Source organism: Giraffa tippelskirchi, chromosome 11 (genome assembly GCF_054371585.1).
Source record: "Giraffa tippelskirchi isolate mGirTip1 chromosome 11, T2T-mGirTip1v1.2.pri, whole genome shotgun sequence".
NCBI classification, from domain to species: Eukaryota; Metazoa; Chordata; class Mammalia; order Artiodactyla; family Giraffidae; genus Giraffa; species Giraffa tippelskirchi.
In genome coordinates this window covers 30,715,146-30,736,358 of record NC_137285.1, presented here as the reverse complement: position 1 = coordinate 30,736,358, position 21,213 = coordinate 30,715,146, and the positions used below count along the sequence as shown (strand labels likewise).

General features: G+C 37.8%; 2 protein-coding genes across 13 annotated transcripts in view; one reads left to right on the top strand and one right to left on the bottom strand.

Moving 5' to 3' along the window:
* The first annotated feature begins 22 nt into the window (after nucleotides 1-22).
* On the top strand, nucleotides 23-3,923 carry C11H4orf46 (chromosome 11 C4orf46 homolog). Of its 4 annotated transcripts, XR_014068848.1 has the most exons (3): nucleotides 23-746; nucleotides 1,031-1,164; nucleotides 1,706-3,923. XR_014068848.1 is itself a non-coding variant. In XM_081541718.1 (2 exons), exons 1-2 carry the CDS (start codon nucleotides 251-253, stop codon nucleotides 1,859-1,861), a joined length of 336 nt encoding a protein of 111 aa, XP_081397844.1. In that variant the 5' UTR covers nucleotides 23-250; the 3' UTR covers nucleotides 1,862-3,923. The 4 variants fall into 4 exon arrangements, 1 of the variants encoding a protein (XP_081397844.1); XR_014068849.1 differs by lacking the exon at nucleotides 1,031-1,164; XR_014068847.1 differs by having other exon boundaries at nucleotides 23-1,164.
* Nucleotides 3,924-8,673: 4,750 nt separating this feature from the next.
* Nucleotides 8,674-21,213, bottom strand: part of RXFP1 (relaxin family peptide receptor 1) — a 67,947-nt gene continuing 55,407 nt past the window's right edge. For 7 of the 9 annotated variants that reach the window (XM_081541680.1, XM_081541683.1, XM_081541677.1 and 4 more), the window contains 3 exons: nucleotides 19,577-19,987; nucleotides 18,385-18,603; nucleotides 8,674-9,067 (listed from right to left, as the gene is read on the bottom strand). In XM_081541680.1, coding sequence (XP_081397806.1) covers nucleotides 8,766-9,067; nucleotides 18,385-18,603; nucleotides 19,577-19,987 — 932 coding nt within the window. In that variant the 3' untranslated portion in view covers nucleotides 8,674-8,765. The remainder of the gene's footprint in view (nucleotides 9,068-18,384; nucleotides 18,604-19,576; nucleotides 19,988-21,213) is intronic. The other 2 variants (XM_081541681.1, XM_081541684.1) reach the window with 1 other exon arrangement.

The window sequence follows — 21,213 nt, the reverse complement described above, 5'->3', positions numbered from 1 at the left end:
ACCTTGGGAGCTGTGGTCTTCTGCTGCGGCGTCTGGGAGCCCGTTGGGAGGTTTTCCCTTGGAGCTGAGAGCAGCCGCAGGCGAACTCATTGGTATCTGATTGGCTGTCCCGAGAAAGTGACAAGGCTTGGCGGTCCCCGGCGGAGAGCCGAGAAGAGGCGGGCCCGCTGGGCTTTGGGCGCGAGCGGTTGAAAGACGGTTGGTGTTGGTTCGGCCTCCCAAGTCCGGTCCAGTCGCCCAGCCCCGCTCTATGGCGAACCCTGAAGGGCTGCAGGTTTCCCCGACGCCGCCGCCCCCTTCTCCTTCGTCTTCAGATACGTCTTCAGCATCTTCCCCCGGTGCCGCAGGGGGCTTGGGCTGGCCGGTTCCGAGCATGAGCAGCGGCCGACTGGTGGACCCGCTGGAAGAGGTGGAGCTGCAGATCGGAGACGTGAGTGCGGCCGGCGGGTCTGGGCCGCGTCCCGCTCGTAGTCGAGATCCGCGTCGGGAGTCGCGGGCATCCCTCTCCCTCCGCGCCCGCGCCGGGTCTTTGTACCCGGAGGTCTGGTTCCGCTCTCGCGCTGTAACCCGAAACGGCGCAGTTCACAAACCCACCGCCCTGCCTCGTCTGCGGGGCTGAGGGCCAGACAGGGATTCCTCTGCTGGGACTTGAGCCGTCTCCCTCCCCCTCGCCCTGTTTAGTTGGCCGCCTGCCCAGAGCCTGCTGGCTAGGCGATTATCCGTCTGGGCGGACCCAGTTATGATGGGTTAGTCCCCGCCCCGTGGTCCAGATTGCTTCCCCTAACGGTACAAAGACCCGTCCCTCTGATGGCCGGGATTCCTGGTCTGGACGACTCCTGTTGAGCCTCCAGTTTGTAGGCGCGCGTGTACACTCACAGCCACCCACCCACCCCGCCACCCATCACACACAGTCGGGTTTCTCGATTTAAGGTCAAGTGAATGAAGTCTGTAGGGTGTCGTCTTAACCGGGAGATCCTCCTGTGCAGATTGCAAACCACGGGTTGAACTCCGTTATTCTCTCATTCCTCAGCAAGTATTTGTTTTAAAAAAGATGGATGAAATGCTGACACAGCTTCATCTTTGCTGAACCAGGCTGGTTCCAAGTGAGCGTGTAGAATGCAGTGCTGATGTGTTTGTTACCCAGGAACAGTGTTATTTTATACGGTGGGTGAAGAAAGCATTTGATCAAGAAGTGAGTTTACCACCAAGAGTGCCGTGTTTTCTGCATGGGTGTTGTTTTTGTTGATGTTAATTGTGAGCTCAGAGTGTCTGTTCTTTGGTTCATACGATTTCATGGTCTGCAGTGTTAAACAGATAAAAATAGCAGAGCAAGTCCCTTCCTCCCATCAGTAAAAGCTGTATCATAAGTCCTTCAAATACTTCTGGTACTTGGTGTCAACGGGCCCAAGTCGTCTTGTTGAGCTAGATGAGACTCTAGTGTATTATCACCCGAAAAAGATGCTGACTGGTCATGTCTCATACATTATATCTTTCTAGTAGACATATGTCCTCAAAGCTTACTTAATGTAGAAAATTTTTTTAGGTTCCACTGAAGAGCTGGCGTGTCTTAGTCTGAAGATTTTTAACTTTTAAAGAAAAGAACTTGGGCATTAGAGTCTAAGCTATTTTCAGACAGGTTCATAAAATAGGGAGAGAATTTAAAAAATAAACTTATATTGTTTGACTTTTTTTTTTAAACTTTCAGGCATTATTTTCATTAACCAAACTTCTGGAAGCCACATCTGCAGTATCAGCTCAAGTGGAAGAGCTTGCCTTCAAATGTACAGAAAATGCACGTTTCCTTAAAACATGGCGGGACCTCTTGAAAGAAGGCTATGATTCCTTGAAGCCTGACAACTGATTTGACTGTAATAATGCATACCTCCTCATTTATGATGTTTGCACATATACCATGGGGACTGGATAATCGCACGGTTCTGGATACTGGAGATGAAATTTTTCTTGGTTTTCTTCATTTTGTGAAAACAGAATGCTGATGTTATTTTTGAGGCTGATTCATATTTGTTTATCTTTAAACACTTTCTGTTCTCTGAACTTTCAAAGAATCTTTTATGAAAGTTAGTCAGTAGATAATAATGCCACAGTGTTACCAGTAGCAAACTAGGTGGACCATTATGCTCTTCTATTTACAAGAAGATGCCAAGAGTAGCAGAATTTGAAGTTGAGCTTTATTTATGGCCCAAAGAAGGTAAACTTTCATGTTACCGATGTTAGATTTAGCTCCACTGGGCTAAGTTCCCTAGAACCAATGATTGTGTCTTAGTTACTTCCATGTTTCCAGCAACCTAAAACACTGTTACACAACAGTCATTAAATGTTTGTTAAATAAGAGTGGACAGCATAATTAAAAGCTGCTTTTTCTTCTTAATTTTAGCATAAAGATGTTAATTGTTTCTTGAAAAAGTGTTTTGAGTCAGAACCTCGCTGACTTGAAGGAAAATGTTATCTTTTTTTTTAACAGCAATTTGAACTTTGATAACTTTTAAAAATATATGATAAATATTTTTTGCCCCTCTATGATGCTGTTCAAAAAAACTTTTACTGAAGCCTATCTTGAAAAAATACATTTTTTTTTTCCTCTGTTTCTGAGGTTAGCTGCTTTTATGGATATTTCTCATATTCACTGTTTTGTATGTTTAATTGTTCTCCTTAAAGTGCCTTTTCAAAATTATGGCTCTGTATTATTACTTTTGGAGCTTGGCAGGTAATAATTTTAAATTCTGAATGTAATAATTCTAAACAAGTACTTTTAAAAAATGCATCAAATTTAAATGATGTAATTATTTTCGTATTATTTGATCTTCATGACGGTGCTCAGTTTTACTTGTCTCATATCCTGTGTTGTGCACACGTGCTCTCTTTTGGTGAGTTTGTGTGATATGTGTCAGTGATTAAGCCAATTTACTCTCTGTTGTGTGACTTCTGGACGTATCTGATGCAGCATCTTAATTCTTTGTAGCTGTGGAGGTATGCACAGAACTACACTTCCAAGCCCCACAATGGGCCTGTGAAAGGGGACACATGGATGGGCAAAGGATAGTTTTATTTAACATATGAAGTCACAGTTCTTGATTAATTTTTTATGTTAAAGATAACACTTGTGGTGTGTTGCTATACCAAAGAGAAGCTTATTTTGATGTTAGAAAAATATTTTTCTTATGTGTTGTGAAAATTGCCATTTTTGAAATCTATAAAAATAAGCTTGTTCAAAGCAAATGTTGTTTTCATTTCTTCAGGTTCATTATTTTAAAACTTTATTGAATATTTCAAACCTAAGAGGAAAGGTGAATCACTTAAAGAACACCCATTTATTTCCACCATGCAGATTTAATAAATGTTAGCATTTGGTTATGTTTTCTTTAGATCTATGAACATATTAATAGGTAAGTGTTAGATGCATTTGAAACTCATTTTATTACCTTTTGATTCCATCCCTTCTCCCCAGAGATAACCTCTGTCCTAGAGGGGTTGCATATTCTAGTCTGCGTTTTTATGTTTTTAATGCATATATGTGTTATCAAAACACTAAAAGTACTATCTTGAAACTAATATTATGGACTGTATGTCAAATAAAAAAATACTACTTTGTGTGTGTAGTAACCAGCGTCCAGAGGGCCCCAATGGTCTTCTTCTGATATTCATTTCTTGTAGATAGTCCCCCACACTGAATAGTGCTGCCTCGTGTAAGTACAGGACATTGAGAAAATGCGGTGTGATTTCGCAGGCCATACCTTTTGCCCGTTTTTCTGTTATGTTTGGTCTTTTCCTTATGGATTTATAGCTATTACATATTTTGCATACTACATAATGCTCTGTTACGTATGTTTCAGCTGTCTTGAAGTCTGTGGTGTATCCTTGTATTTGATCATAGAGTCTTCTTAAATAAACATTTTTAATTTCAATGTAATCTCACCAGTCTTTCATAATAGTGTGTTCTGAGTCTTGTCTAGGAAATGTCATAAAGGTATTCTCCTGTACATCTTTCCAAAAGTTAAAAAAGGTTTGTTTTTAATGTTTAGATGTTTTAATCCACCTGAATTTCTTGCTTGTGGTTTAGTTCTTGGGTTTTATTTATTTTTGTATGTGTATAGCTGTTCCTCCAAATACCATGTTTCAGATGCTATATGTCATTCAGTTACTGTATATATGACTGGGTCTGAGCTCTGCATTCATTCTTTTGATCTATTTGCTTCATCTCATGCTAAGATTCTCTGTAACTTCCCCTAGTTTAGCTGTATCATAAATGTGATCTGTATTACTTTGGTCTTTGTGTGAGTTCCTCTCCCTGCCTGCCCCACCCGCCAACATGTTTTTCTAAGGTAGACAAATCATGTTAATTGATTTCTAATTTTATTTAATTGCCATTTGCTTGAGTTAACAAGCCCGATTTCAGGCAGTGAGCCTTCTGAGGACACTTAATTGCTCTTGAAAAACGCATAGCTGCTACTGTTTGGAGCCCACAGGCCCACAGCTCAGCTCTGATCACAGTTTCTGTTGCCATGTGTCGTCCACAGAGAAGTTCATCTTATTTTCAAGAGTGACTTAAAAAAAAAATCATCCCTTTTTATATTTCTTTTTGCTCAACTTCATGGGAGAGGTGGGGAAGGAGGTCAAAACAAACATTTTCTTAAAGACAAAAGATTTTTAAACTTGGTAGTTCATTGCCAGATCTACATAAACCTCAGAGGACAACTTAATGTTCTGACTGATGTAAACTTTTAAGAGCCTCAAGAGGATGATGTCAGTAAAATGGAATTTTTAGTATTAAAATAGTGTGTTTAGTTTCAAAAATTGTCAGTATGAAATATATGCCAATGTTAGGTTTATAAACATTATTTCATATATCCATGTTAGCTCTTTGAGGAAAGTGATATTATTCCTATCTATAGAATAGAAAACAGGCTGAGGTGAAATAAGTTGCCTGAGGGTCTCCGACACCAAAACTAATATGCTTGTCTATACTATGCCTTGCTACCTATCTCTTGGTTAAGCTTATTAGTATTAAAGGCTGTGATTTTACTTACTTTCCCCATATGTGATAGTTGATGTGTCAACTTGACTGGATCACAGGGTACCCTTATGTTTTGTCAAACATTCGGGGTGTTTGTGTGAGGGTGTTTTTGGATGAGAGTAACAATTCAATTAGTAGACTGAATAAAACAGATTGCCCTCCATAATGTGGGCTGGCCTCATGCAATCAATAGAACCATGGACCTTCCTGCCTGGTGACCTTTGAACTGGGCCATTGACTTTTCCTTGTTCTATAGTAGCTTCTGGCCTTTGGACTTGAACTGGGATATTGGCTTTGCAGGTTTTTGGACTTGCCAGCCTCCATGATCTCATGAGCCAGTTCCTTATAATAAATCTCTTTGAATATGTAAATATATATATTTTTGTTGAAAGTATGACATTCTTCATGTAAAAAACTATTTGTACTATTTCATGTAAGAACACAAAGGACTCAGATCTGGCTTCAGTAATGACATACAGGCTTAGTTGCCCCACAACACATGGGGTCTTTCCAGAGCAGGGACCAAATCCATGTCCCCTGCATTGACAGGTGGATTCTTAACCACTGGACCACCAGGGAAGCCCTTAGAACTTGTTTTTGCCCAAGAAGTTACCCTGTACTTTTCAGGCATCTTCTCTCTAACCCCTCTTACCCTGGTAACCTCTGATCTACTTTCTGTCTGAATTTGCTTATTCTAGGTATTTCATGTAAGTGGAATCATACAGTTATTTCAACTTTTTGTGTCTGGCTTATTTCACATTCATTATATGCTAGCATGTGTCAGAATTCATTCCTTTTTGTGGCTGAATAATACTCCATTGTGTGTGTACACCACAGTTTGTTTTTCTGTTCATCAGTTGATGGGCACTTGGGTTGCTTCTATCTTTTGGCAACTATGAATAATGCTATGATGAGTATTTGCAAACAAGTATCTGAGTCCTGTTTTCTTTTGGGTTTATACCCAAGAGTGAATTGATGTATCATATGGGAATTCTATGATAAACTTTTGAGGAACAACCAAATGGTTTTCTACAGTGACTGCATCATTTTACATTCCCACCCGCAATGTAGGGGCTTCCCAGGTGGCTCAGTGGGTACAAAATCTGCCTGCAATTTAGGAGACTCAGGAAATGTGGGTTCATCCCCTGGGTCAGGAAGATCCCCTGGAGGAGGGCATGGCAACCCACTCCAGTAGTGTTGCCTGGAGAATTCCATGGACAGAGGAGCCTAGCAGGCTATAGTCCATAGGGTCACAAAGAGTCGGACATGACTGAGCATGCATGCACAAACAAAACCAGCAATGTAGAAAGGTTTCGGAGAAGGCACTGGCACCCCACTCCAGGACCCTTGCCTGGAAAATCCCATGGACGGAGGATCCTGGTAGGCTACAGTCCATGGGGTTGCTAAGAGTCGGACACGACTGAGCGGCTTCAATTTCACTTTTCCCATTCATGCACTGGAGAAGGAAATGGTAACCCACTCCAGTGTTCTTGCCTGGAGAATCCCAGGGATGGTAGAGCCTGGTAGGCTGCCGTCTATGGGGTCGCACAGAGTCAGACACGACTGAAGCGACTTAGCAGCAGCAGCAGCAGCAGAAAGGTTTCAGTCGCCATATCCTTGCCAATGCTTGTTATTTTCCATTTAAAAAAAAAAATTGTAACCCCCTAGTTCAGTTGGGTTCAGTCCCTCAGTCGTGTCCGACTCTTTTCAACCCCATGAACTGCAGCACACCAGGCCTCCTGGTCCATCACAAACTCTCAGAGTTTACCCAAACTCATGTCCATCGAGTTGGTGATGCCATCCAGCCATCTCATCCTCTGTTATCCCCTTCTCCTCCTGCCCCCAATCCTTCCCAGCATCAGGGTCTTTTCCAATGAGTCAACTCTTCACATCAGGTGGCCGAAGTATTGGAGTTTCAGCTTCAACATCAGTCCTTCCAATGAACACCCAGGACTGATCTCCTTTAGGATGGACTGGTTGGATCTCCTTGCAGTCCAAGGGACTCTCAAGAGTCTTCTCCAACACCACAGTTCAAAAGCATCAATTCTTCAGCGCTCAGCTTTCTTTACAGTCCAATTCTCACATCCATACATGACCACTGGAAAAACCATAGCCTTGACTAGACAGACTTTTGTCGGCAAAGTAATGTCTCTGCTTTTTAATATGCTGTCTAGGTTGGTCATAACTTTCCTTCCAAGGAGTAAGCGTCTTTTAATTTCATGGCTGCAATCACCATCTGCAGTGATTTTGGAGCCCCCAAAAATAAAGTCTGACACTGTTTCCACTGTTTCCCCATCTATTTCCCATGAAGTGATGGGACCAGATGCCATGATCTTAGTTAGTTGTAGTATTATCTTATTGTGGTTTTGATTTGTATTTTCCTAATGATTAGTAATACTGGACATGCTTATTGGCCATTTGTATATCTTTGAAGAAATATCTATTCAAGTCCTTCGACCATTTGAAAAATTGAGTTGCTTGTCTTTTGTTGAGTTGTATGAGTTCTTTATATATTTTGGACATTAAACGCTTCTCAGATATATGATTTGTAAAAATGTCCTTTCATTCTGGAAGGTTGTATTTTCATTGTGTTTGTTTATGTTCTTTGATGCACAAAAGTTTTTGATTTAGGTGAAGTCCAGTTTATCCATTTTTTCCTTTTCTTACTCATGCTTTTCATGTTATATCTAAAAATCCACTGTCAAATCCAAGATTTTGAAGATTTACCATATATTTTCTTCTAAGTGGTTTATGTTATGTTTCTATCATTGATCTGTTTTGAGTAAGTTTATATATAGTATAAAGTAGGGGTCTAACTTCATTCTTTTGCATGGTAATATCCAGTTGTACTGGCATCATTTATTGATAAGACTGTTCTTTCCCCATTTGATTATCTTAGCATATCTGTTGAATGTCAATTGACTATAAATATGAGGGTTTTATTTCTGTACTCTCAGTTCTGTTCCACTGATCTCATTCTAGCTTTTCTGATTCATTCCTTTGCAATACTTTTATCACCTTTTTAGAATCTCATATAGTGGTACTCATTTAAAGCAAAAAGACAACTGGGCAGGAAATTGATAGAAAGGTGCTGTTTTGAGTTATTATCAGAGCATCTTTTTTTCCATAGGAATAAATGTGTATTGCCTCTCAAATGTATGAAGACTTGAAGAGAGGTAAAATGAGTTCTCAAACCATCTGTATTTTGCAAATAATGAGACATTTTCTCTGATGTTAGTATATTGATTATTAGAAAACATTGAACTTTTATTTAAAAGTGTCCATGAGCCTTATGTTTTCAAGACAGGCAAAGCTGTACCTTAAACTAAGAGTTGCAGGTGGACTTTGTATTAATATATTCTTGTGGTTATACAATTTAACATTGCAAATTGATAAGATTTTTTACTATCTGCTCCCAGGAATTTGCCACAGTGCCATGCACATAGTGGGTACTCAATAAATGCATGCTAATAGAACAAATGGACCTTTCTGAAATATATATCTCTTAATTTCCTATCCAAAATATGTACTAATACATACACATTATCAATATAATTTATTTCCCTTTACACAGGCATCAGTCATTTTGATTTCTCCCAAATAACCTCATGTCCTTCTAAGCGAATTGATTTTAGCCATTATTATAAATTATTTTGTGGCATTTATTTTATACTCATAAATCCATCATGAAACATTTCACAGTATTCTCTGTGTAGAAATTGGTATCCATCAGTTATGAATAGGAATTGAGTCTAGTTGACTGAGAAATAAGTGATAATTCAGAGGGGTCTGCGAAAAGAACTGGCTCCATTAACTCAGAAGGCATCTCCTGCATAGGCCACATTTCTACCCAGATGAATGATGGAGCATATGTCTTCTGACTTCCTTTGCTGTCTATAGATCTTCTCTGTTTGTAGTTATACCAAAATTGATGGATCATTTCTTTGAATGGTCTTGTGGTAAGCGTATAGAGAATCGGGTTCAAAGCACTGTTGATAGGCAGAATAAAAATCACTACCCAAGAAGTTATGGTTCCTGGAAGAGAAAAATGAAATTCCTTGAGTTTTTGTGGATGGTCACAAGGTATGGAAACAACTTTTCCTTAGTTCTCCCCCAGCTGTCTTTTTAGTATTAATTTTTTCCCCCGATGTCACATAGTTAAATACCAAGTCTACATGTATTTCCAGGATGTTTTTCCAGGGTGCCAGTATTTGAGGGGATGCTAACATTTCACCCTGTATATTGTCACTCTGCTTATTTAACTTATATGCAGAGTATATCATGCGAAATACTGGGCTGGATGAAGCACAAGCTGGAATCAAGGTTGCCAGGAGAAATATCAATAACCTCAGATATGCAGATGATACCACCCTTATGGCAGAAAGTGAAGAAGAATTAAAGAGCCTCTTGATGAAAGTGAAAAAGGAGAGTGAAAATGTTGGCTTAAAACCTAATATTCAGAAAACGAAGAGCATGCATCTGGTCCCATCACTTCATGGCAAATAGATGGGAAAATAATGGAAACAGAAACTTGATTTTGGGGGGCTCCAAGATCACTGCAGATGGTGACTGCAGCCTTGAAATTAAAAGATGCTCACTCATTGGAAAAAAAGCTATGAGCAACCTAGACAACATATTCAAAAGCAGAGATGTTACTTTGCCAACAAAAGTCCATCTAGTCAAAGCTATGGTTTTTCCAGTAGTCATGTATGGATGTGAGAGTTGGGCTGTAAAGAAAGCTGGGCACCGAAGAATTGATGCTTCTGAACTGTGGTGTTGGAGAAGACTCTTGAGAATCCCTTGGACTGCAAGAAGATCCAACTAGTCCATTCTGAAGGAAATCAGTCCTGAATATTCATTGGAAGGACTGATGCTGAAGCTGAAATTCCAATAATTTGGCCACTTGATGTGAAGAACTGACTCACTGGAAAAGGCCCTGACACTGGGAAAGATTGAAGGCAGGAGGAGAAGGGGACGACAGAGGATAAGATGGTTGGATGGCATCACCAACTCAATGGACAGGGTCTGGGTGGACTCCGGCAGTTGGTGATGGACAGGGAGGTCTGGCATGCTGCGGTTCATGGGGTTGCAAAGAGTCGGACACGACTGAGCGACTGAACTGAACTGACATTTCAAGGAACAGGTTTCTGGCTAAGTAATTTCCTGACTACATCAACAAAAGAATTCTAGTAGCTAGAAATGTGTTTTGTTTTTTTTTAAACTGGGTGGTTACATATTATCTGATATGATTCAATTTTAGGAAAAACAATATTGTTTAGTATTTAGATCATACCTTTGCAAGTGTTTTAATTACTAGGTAGTGCATGTAGTATTTCTCAGAATATATAGACTTATCTTTAGTATAGTTCTGCTATTTATTTGGTTTGAAAAACTGGTATGCATTTTTAGGCTTTTGACTAGATATTTATTTCAGTAAAAACATCTTTGGCTAAACTTATCTTAAAATTGCTGTATTATATATGTAACTACCAAATACTCAGATTTTCTTTATGATTTAATTTATGCTATGTTCCCTCTTTTACTTGTAAAATGTAAGGCACTATCACCACTAACCCTGGAAAAAGCAAAATTAAAATTGTATGTTTATAAATTTTTAAAGTGTGAGTGTATATTGCAATACACATACAGTTAGCAGGATTTTTTTTAAAATAAATTTATTTATTTTAGTTGGGGGCTAATTACTTTACAATATTGTAGTGGGTTTTTTTTGCCATATTATACATTTTTATTGTGGTAAAGTATGCATAGCATAAAAATTTCCATTTTAACCATTTTTAAGTGTACAGTTCAGTGGCATTAACTATACTCAGATTGTTGTGGAACCATTACTACCATCCATTTCCAAAGCTTTCTCATCTTTCCACAGTGAAACTCTGTGCCTTTAAACAATAACCCCCCATACCTTCCTCCCCCTCATCCCTGTCAACACCATTCACAAAATTTCTGTCCTTGTGAATTTGACTACACTAATTACCTCATATAAGTGGAATCGTACGGTATTTGTCCTTTTGTGACTGGCTTGTTTCAGTAGGATACTGTCTTCAAAATCTCTCCATACTGTAGCGTATGTCAAAATTCCCTCTCTTTAAAGGCTGAGTGATACTCCACTATGTGCATATATAACATGTTTGGTGTAAGATTCGTCCAGTGAGGGACACTTGGGTTGCTTCATTTCCACATTTTGGCTTCTGTGGATCATGCTGCCTTGAACTTGGCTGCATGAATGTGTGGCTCCCTAATTTCAGTTCTTTTGGGTATATATTCAGAAGTAGAATTTCTGAGTCCCATGGAAATTCTATGTTTAATTTTTTGAAGAACCACCATAGTGTTTTCTATAGCAGCTGTGCCATTTTACATTCTACTAGTAAAAGAGTTCTCATTTCTCCACATCCTCACCAGCACTTGTTATTTTCTGTTTTTGAGAACAACCATCCTAATGAGTGTGGTGCACCTTATTTTGAAATATCAAGAGTGCCTTATCATCTCTCACACTCTGGGATAATGTTCCTTAAATTGCTATGTATTCCAGGAATAAAAATTTCTTATGTTCTGGAAAAAATGAAGCAATTACTTGATAATCATCTTGACCTGTGTTCCCTTCTGGTCATCTCAAGCATGGAATTATTAGAATTTCAGCACACTGAGTGTAATTTATTTGAGCCATTAATACACTAGAGGATGTCAATGGTAGATTAGGTGATACAGAAGAACTTGGAAGACAGAATAGTGTAAATCACCCAATTAGAATAGCAAGAAGAAAAAATAATTTTAAAAAATGAGGATAGTTTAAAGGACTTCTGAGACAACAAGTATACGAATATTTGCATTATAGGGGGTCCCAGAAGGTGAAAAGAGAGAGAGAGAGTGGGAAAATGTATTTGATTAAATAATGGCTGAAATTTCCCTCACCTGAAGAAGGAATCAGATATCCAGATCCAGGAAGCACATAAAGCCCCAAACAAAATGAACTCAAAGAGATCCACACTAAGGCATACTATAATTAAAATGGCAGAAGTTAAAGATTCAGAGGGAATTTTAAAGGCAGCAAGAGAAAGACAAGGAGTTGCCTACAAGTTGATTTTTCAGCAGAAATTTGCAGACCAGAAGGGAGTGACATGATGTATTAAAAGTGCTGAAAGAAAAATACCTATAACCAAGGATACTGTACCTGGCAATGTTATCATTCAGAATTGAAAGAGCATTAAAGAGTTTCCCCAAAAGAAAAAATTTAAAAGTTCATCACTACTAAGCCAGCCTTATAAGAATTGTTAAAGGGACTTCTCCAAGTGAAAAAAGAAGGCCATAATAAAAAAATAATATAAATGAGGAAAAAAATCTTATGGATAAACATAAATATATAGAAAAGGCAGTGGATCAACTATTTAAAAGAACTAGTATGAAGATTAAAACACAAAAGTTGTAAAATAAAGATCAAGTATAACTTAAACAGTTAATGCTGTAAAATAGATATCAAAATGAAAATTCACAGGGAAATAACAAAATGTAGAATTAAAAGTATATATATATATATGAAACTACAAACCATTAACCAACAATAGATACACAAAAAAACAAAGGGAAAGGAATCCAAACATAGCACTAAAGAAAATCAAGGATAGATGTGAAAAGATAAAAAGGAAAGCTATAAAAACAACCAGAAAACAAGTAGCAAAATGGCAATAAGTACATAACCACCAATAATAACTTTAAATGTAAATGGACTAAAAGCTTCAGAAAAAAGACATAGGGTGACTGAATGGATTAAAAAACAAGCACCATCTGTATGCTATCTATAAGAGAGTCACTTCAGAACAAAGAGTCACATAAACTGAAAATGAAGAGATTGAAAAAGATGTTCCATGCAGATGAAAAGAAAGCTGGTTTAACAATATACATATCAGACAAAATAGACTTTAAAGAGAAGTCTGAGACCAAAGACAAAGAAGAGCACTTATATAATGAAAAGGGGTAAACCCAAGAAGAGGATATAACATTTATAAACACATATATACCTAACACGTGAACCGCGAACTTCCAGATGTTCAAGCTGGTTTTAGAAAAGGCAGAGAAACCAGAGATCAAATTGCCAATATCCACTGGATCATCGAAAAAGCAAGAGAGTTCCAGAAAAACATCTATTTCTGCTTTATTGACTATGCCAAAGCCTTTGACTGTGTGGATCACAAGAAACTGTGGAAAATTCTGAAAGAGATGGGAATAACAGACCATCTGACCTGTCTCTTGAGAAACCTGTATGCAAGTCAGGAAGCAAGAGTTAGAACTGGACATGGAACAACAGACTGGTTCCAAATAGGAAAAGGAGTACGTCAAGGCTGTATATTGTCACCCTGCTTATTTAACTTATATGCAGAGTACATCATGAGAAATGCTGGGCTGGAGGAAGCACAAGCTGGACTCAAGATTGCCGGGAGAAATATCAATAACCTCAGATATGCAGATGACACCACCCTTATGGCAGAAAGTGAAGAAGAACTAAAGAGCCTCTTGATGAAAGTGAAAGAGGAGCGTGAAAAAGTTGGCTTAAAGCTCAACGTTCAGAAAACTAAGATCATGGCATCTGGTCCCATCACTTCATGGGAAATAGATGAGGAAACAGTGGAAACAGTGTCAGACTTTTTTTGGGGGGGCTCCAAAATCACTGCTGATGGTGATTGCAGCCATGAAATTAAAAGACGATTACTCCTTGAAAGGAAGGTTATGGCCAACCTAGATAGCATACTTAAAAGCAGAGACATTACTTTGCCAACAAAGGTCCGTCTAGTCAAGGCTATGGTTTTTCCAGTGGTCATGTATGGATGTGAGAGTTGGACGGTGAAGAAAGCTGAGTGCTGAAGAATTGATGCTTTTGAACTGTGGTGTTGGAGAAGACTCTTGAGAGTCCCTTGGACTGCAAGGAGATCCAATCAATCCATCCTAAAAGAGATCAATCCTGGGTGTTCATTGGAAGGACTGATGTTGAAGCTGAAACTCCAATACTTTGGCCACCTCATATGAAGAGTTGACTCATTGGAAAAGACCCTAATGCTGGGTAGGATTGGGGGCAGGAGGAGAAGAGGACAACAGAGGATGAGACGGTTGGATGGCATCACCAACTCGATGGACATGGGTTTGGGTAGACTCCGGGAGTTGGTGATGGACAGAGAGGCCTGGCGTGCTGCAATTCATGGGGTCGCGAAGAGTCGGACACGACTGAGCGACAGAACTGAACTGATACCTAACACAGACAGAAGCACCTAAATATATAAAGCAAATATTATCAGACATAAAGGGAGACATTGACAGTATCACAAGATAGTAAGGGACTTTAATACCCCACTCACATCAATGGCTATATCATCCAGACAGAAAATCAGTAGGAAACAGTGGCTTTAAGCCACACATTATATCAGATGGACTTAATAAATATCTACAGAATATTCCATTAAAAACAGCAGATTAATAATCTTCTCAAATGTGCAAATAACCTTTTCTAGGATAAATCACATGCTAGGCCACAAAACAAGTCTTAATAAATTTAATAAGACTGAAATCATATCAAGCATCTTTTCCAACCACAGTAGTATGAAACTAGAAACCAATTACACGAAGAAAGTGGAAAAACACAAACGTGTAGTCTAAACAACATGCTACTAAAAACCTGATGAGTCAACAAAGAAATCAAAGAGGAAATAAAAATATCTTAAGATGAATGAAAATAGAAACACAAGCCTCCAGAATCTATGGGCTACAGCAAATGCAGTTCTAAGAGGAAAGTTTATAGTGATTCATCACTACCTCAAGAAATAAAAAAATCCAAATAGACAACCTAACTTTCTAATTAAAAGAACTAGAAAAAGAACAAACATAGGCCTAAGTTAGTGGAAAGAAGGAAGTAACAAAGATCAGAGAAGAAAGAAGTGAAATAGAGACTAAAAACAATAGAAAAGAATAGTGAAATTAAGAGTTTGTTTTTGAAAAAAATATTGACAGATCTTTAGCTGGACTCATCAAGAAAAAAGAGAGGAATCAAAATGATAAAATTAGAAATGACAAAGTAGTTACAATTGATATCATATAAGTACAATACCTATAGACAAATGTAAATGAAAACAAGATGATCTAAAATCTCTAGGATGCAACAAAAATAGCTCTAAGAGGACAGGTTATATCAATATAAGCTTTGTGGTGGTTGTTCAGTCACTAAGTTGTATCTGACTCTTTGTGACCCATGAACTGTAGCTTGCCAGGCTTCTCTGTCCATGGGATTTCCCAGGCAAGAATATTGAAGTGGGTTGCCATTTCTTTCTCCAGAGGATCTTCCTGACCAAGGGATTGAACCCATGTCTCCTGCATTAGCATACAGTTTCTTTACCACCGATCCACCTGGAAAGCCCAGCAATACAAGCTTACCTCAGGAAATAAGAAAAATTGAAGATAATACAAATACACGGAAAGATATACCATTTTCATGGATTGGAAGAATTAATATTGTCAAAATGTCCACACTACTCAGTACAATATACAGATTCAATGCAATTCCTATCCAAATACCCGTGACATTTTTCACAGAACTAGAGCAAAGAATACTAAAATTTGTATGGAACCGCAAAAGATCCCAAATAGCTAAAGCAATCTTGAGAAAGAGGAACAGAAGTGGAAGTATCATACTTCATGACTTCTGACTATACTACAAAGCTACCATAATCAAAAGAGCATGAGGATTTTCCTGGTACTATAGTGATTAAGAATCTACCTGCTGGGACTTCCCTGGTGGTCCATTGGTTAAGATTCTGAGCTCCCAATGCAGTGGGCCCAGGAATTAGATCCCACATGCTGCAACCAGGAGTTTGCATGCTGCACTAGGACTTGGCACAGACAAATAAATAAAAAAATAAAAGAATCTACCTGCCAAGGCAGGGGACATTGTTTCAATCCCTAGTCCAGGAACTAAGATGCCACATGCCATGGAACAACTAAGCCCATGCACCACAGTTACTAAGCCTGCATGCTACAACTACTGAAGCCTGCATGCCCTAGAGCCCATGCTCCACAACACAGAAGCCACCTCAATGAGAAGTCTATACACAGCAACTAGAGAATAGCCCCTGTTCATTGCAACTAGAGAAAGCCCATGTACTACAATGAAGAGCCTGTGTATGAAAAGCCCATGTGCTACAACAAGGACCCAGAAAAGCCAAAATTAAATACACAATTTTTAAAAAACAATATGGCACTAGCACAAAACAAAGACACAGTCAATGGAACAGAATAGAGAGCCCCACCCCACACATTTATAGTTAGTTAATGTATGACAAAGGAGGCAGGAATATACAATGTGAAAAAGGCAGTCTCTATAATAAGTGATTGTTGAGAAAGGTGCACAGCTACACTGAAAAGAATAAAAGTAGAACATCACATTATACTATATACAAAAATAAATTCAAAATGGATTAAAACCTTAAATGTCAGACCTAAAGCCATAAAACTAGAAGAAAACATATGCAGTAGACTGTTTGATATTAGTGTTAGCAATATTTTTTGGTTTCTATTTCCTCAGGCAAGGGAAACAAAAAATTAACAAATGAGACCTGATTAAAAAACTTTTTGCACAGTAAAAGAAGCCATTGACAAAAATAAAGACAACTACTGAATGGGAGAAGATACTTACAAAAAACGTGACTGACAAGGGGTAATATCCAAGACATATAAAGAACACATACAACTCAATATAAAACAGATCTGTTTAAAAATAGGAAGAAGACCTGAATAGTCATTTTTCCAAAGAAGACTTATGGATGGTCAACAGGCCCATGAAAAGATGCTCAACAATGCCAATCATCAGAGAAATACAAATCAAAACCACTGTGAGATATCACCTCACACCTGTCAGAGTGGCTATCACCAAAAAGACAAGAAATAACAAATGTTGGTGAGGATGTGGCGAAAAGGAAACCCTTGTACACTGATGATAGGAATATAAATTGGTGCAGTGAACAAAAAGTGAAGTCGACTAGTTGTGTCCGACCCTTTGTGGCCCCGTCGACTATAGCCCACCAGGCTCCTCAGTCCATGGAATTTTCCAGGCAAGAATACTGGAGTGGGTTGCCATTTCCTTCTCCAGGGGATCTTCCTGACCCAGGGATTGAACCCAGGTCTCCCACATTGCAGGCAGACACTTTACCATCTGAGCCACCAGGGAAGCTCAGACCTATAAACTGGTGTAGCCTCAATGTGAAATAGTATGGAAGTCCCTCAAAAAATTTAAAATAGAACTACTATACAATCCAGCAATTCCACTCCTTGGTATATATCCAAAGAAAATGAAAACACTAATCCAAAAAGATTTATATATCCCAATGTTCATTCCAGCACTATTCTCAATGATATGGAAGCAACCTAACGGGCCATTGACAGATGAATGAATAAAAAAGATGTGGTATATAAACACAATGGAATATTACTCAATCTTAACAAAATGGAATTAAATCTTGCCATTTGTAATAACATGGATGGCCCTGGAGGGTATTATGCATAGTGAAATAAGTCAGAGAAAAACAAATACTGTATGTTTTCACTTGTATGTGGAATCTAAAAAACAAAACAAGTAAGCAAATATAACAAAACAAAACAGACTTATGGATACAGAGAATAAGCTAGTGGTAACCACAGAGGAGAGGGCTGGGGGTAGGAAAAAATAGGTGAACAATATTAAAAAGTATGAACTACCAGTTATAAAATAAGTAAGTCACAGAGATGTATTGAATAGTACAGGTAATATAGTCAATATTTTATATTTACTTTGCATGTTGTGTAATCTATAAAAATACTGAATTGCTATGTCATATACCTGCAACTAATGTAATATTGTAAGTCAACTACACTTCAACACATTGAACATTTAAAAAAGAAAACTATTTCATTTAAGAAAGTGTTAATCACTCAGTCATGTCTAATTCTTTGTCTCCATGGATTGAAGCTCTCCAGGCCCCTCTGTCTATGGAATTCTCCAGGCAAGAATACTGGAGTGGGTGGCCATTCCCTTCTCCAGGGGATCTTTCTGACCCAGGAATTGAACCCAGTTCTCACTTCATTTAAGAAAAAAACTTAATTCACAAGTAAATAACATTAAAAATAAAAGGGAATGGCTTAGGAAAAAAAGAACCAGGCAACATTCTCCTAGTAAGCATTTGATCAATGAACAGAGTTTTAACTACATGTATCTCTGACTTATGATTCTTGAAATGAGTTACTGTTAGGGATCTTAATATTCTTCTAGAGGAATTCTGTAGAAACAGATTTATTATTTCATTAAAGGAAGAAAAAATTTGTACCTGGTATTTCTACCTGAAGCAATGAGAGAAATTTCAGTATAAAGATGGGTATCCAGCATAATGCATCAGTAAATACAATAAAGAAAAACCGTTTGGCAAGGATCATCTCTTTCCTAACTTGATTCTGTACTTCATTTGCTGTTACGGCACTTTGATGAGTGCTGTAAAACATGCTTCCATAGGAAAAAACTATGATGATAAATGCTGCCAAGTTAATACCTAATAAGAACACAAAGATTATTATTAATAAATGTGAGCATTCTTTCAAAACAAACATACCCTTAGCTGTTATTATAAAGGAGAAGGCACAGACCACAATGTGTTTTTTGTTCTTTATAAAAATTACTGAAGTGCAAAAATCATAAATTAAAAATTTTAAATATTGTTGAAGTTATAAGGATGATGAAATGCTTAATTTTAAAATGACATTAAAATTAGATTGTAGTGATTATAGTGATTCAGTGAATATCCTGGGCTTATTAAATTAATCTATTTTTTTGTAATTCAGTTACTTTAAATTATACTTTGAGAATATTTTTTCAAAAGGAAACAACTTGTGTACTCCCAAGCCAAAGACCTGTGTTGCTCCTTTGAATCTATTCATATTATAAAGGCAAACAGTTGAAAATGCAAGTGTTTAGTGTCTTGTCTTTTATTAAAGTACATCATATGTGAATTAATATGATAAAGTGGTAATTTAGAAAAAAATTCCCTTTAGGGAGTTTTGATAAAATCCACCCCCAGTGTCCATTCTGGCTAGAAGATTTGAAATTAAAATGTAAATGTTAAAAGGCATAATGAGATTCATATTGTGACTTATTTTAGCATTTAAATAAAGGGGCTTTTAAAAAATACTAATTTTAAGTCTTGAATCTGCTATAATATTTTTTTCTGTTTTTTTTTTTTGGCGGAAAGACATGGGGGATCTTATTTCCCTGACCAGGGATTGATTTTGTTTTTGCTATCCTTTTTTTTCATTTTTTGATGGCACCACACAACATGTGAGATCTTAGTTCCTTTGCCAGGGATCAAACCCACATCTTCCAAATTGCAAAGCAGATTCTTAACCACTGGACCACCAGGGAAGTCCCTCTGACCAGGGATTGAAACTGCACCCTCTATATTGGAAAGGGAAATCTTAACCACTGGACTGCCAAGTCCTTGAAAACGCTTTTAATACAGAATTTCTTACCAAGAAAAATTGCCACTGAATAAATCTGGGCTCCAGTACTTTCTGCATCTTCTGAATGAAGAGGGAAACATACTCCGTTGGTGCCATAGTAGTTTTTGAAAAATTCCCTATTGCTCAGTGGAATGAAAGCCACGATAACCCCAATAATCCAAATGAGAATCAAAACTGTAATGGTTCTGCATTTTCCAGGTCTTAAACATCTAAAAGGATACACAATGCAGATATATTTTTCCAGTGTCAGAAATGTTAAAAGTAATACAGATACTTCTGTGGACAGGATAGCCAGGGACCCCAGAAGCTGACAATGAATGCTCTCCATCCACAGCTGAGCATGTTTATTGTATTCTCCTCGAAACTTCAGGTCAAAGGCTCTGATCACAAATAAATAGATTCCCATCAAGCAGTCGGCACCTGCAGGAATCAGTAAATTTAACAAATGGAGAGAAATAAATAGGTGAAATGGAATTATCATTAAACAGTAATATTTTTAACATTAGCCCCAAATAGACAAGTGTCTCTATCTTCGGGGGAGGTAAGATGTATTCTAAGAATTCATTTATGGGTGAGGACCATTTCATCAACTCTCTGATAACCATGCTTACAGCATCCTCTGCAGCTAAATATGTAAGCATGTCTCTGCTTTTATCTAACACACAGGTCTGTAAGAGGAGGGTTCTTGTCTGTTTTGTTTTCTTTCCTAGTCTCATCACCTAGAAATGCTGAATAAATGAGTAAAATGCAACTATGTTCTGCATTCAATTATGGACAAGATAGGGGTATTATAATTTGGTTCATTTCTTCCACTGAAATTCTCCCAGTTTAGGAAGTCATTCAAAATCCCAGAGAAAGTATTTCAGAACCTGCTATGATAGAGTAATGACTATGAATTTTGAGGTCTATAATTTAGAAGATATGAGTAATTATGAGGTGCTCTGTAGTTAGTATAATTTTAAGGGGCTTAAATGCCTTCTCCAGAGGTGGTCTAAGCAAAACTGTTCTGATTCTTTCTTCCCATGTTAACATCTTTCTCTGTCTCTTTTCAGACTCCTCCAGATCAGCTGTTCATGTGATACATTTCTTGGTGTATTTTCTTTTTTAAGTAAATATTGCATATCATAAAGAGAGTTTTTTTGTTTTTTTTTTGACCATGCAAGCATTCTACCCAGTGATCCTAAAATCACATCACGGTATAAATCACAAGGCTAGCCTTAATCTTTAAATACTGAGGTTATATTCTAGCCTTTACCAGGGAAATTGAGTGAACTCAAAATTTTATAGCTAACAATGCAAAGTAGTTAACAATTTCTGAGTTCTGTTTCTTAGGCAGTTTGCAATGAAAAACCAGTTCAGCTTTAGACTTTGAATGAGTATAGGGGTAAGACATAGCGCAGCACTCATAAAAAGCAGAACACCACGTAGATGGATGTTTGCTTGAGGGAGTATGGGTGAATTATAGGCCACTTGACCCAGATTATAAGCAACTGGAAGACTAGTTTCTTGCTTTTATTTCTTTTTTTTTTATATTCTTCATTTAACATACTACCTTGCAATCACGTTTCAACAACTTAAAAAATTTAATACTACTTAAAACACTTTCTTATTTAAATATTTCAAATTATGAATGGAAAAGATGTTAG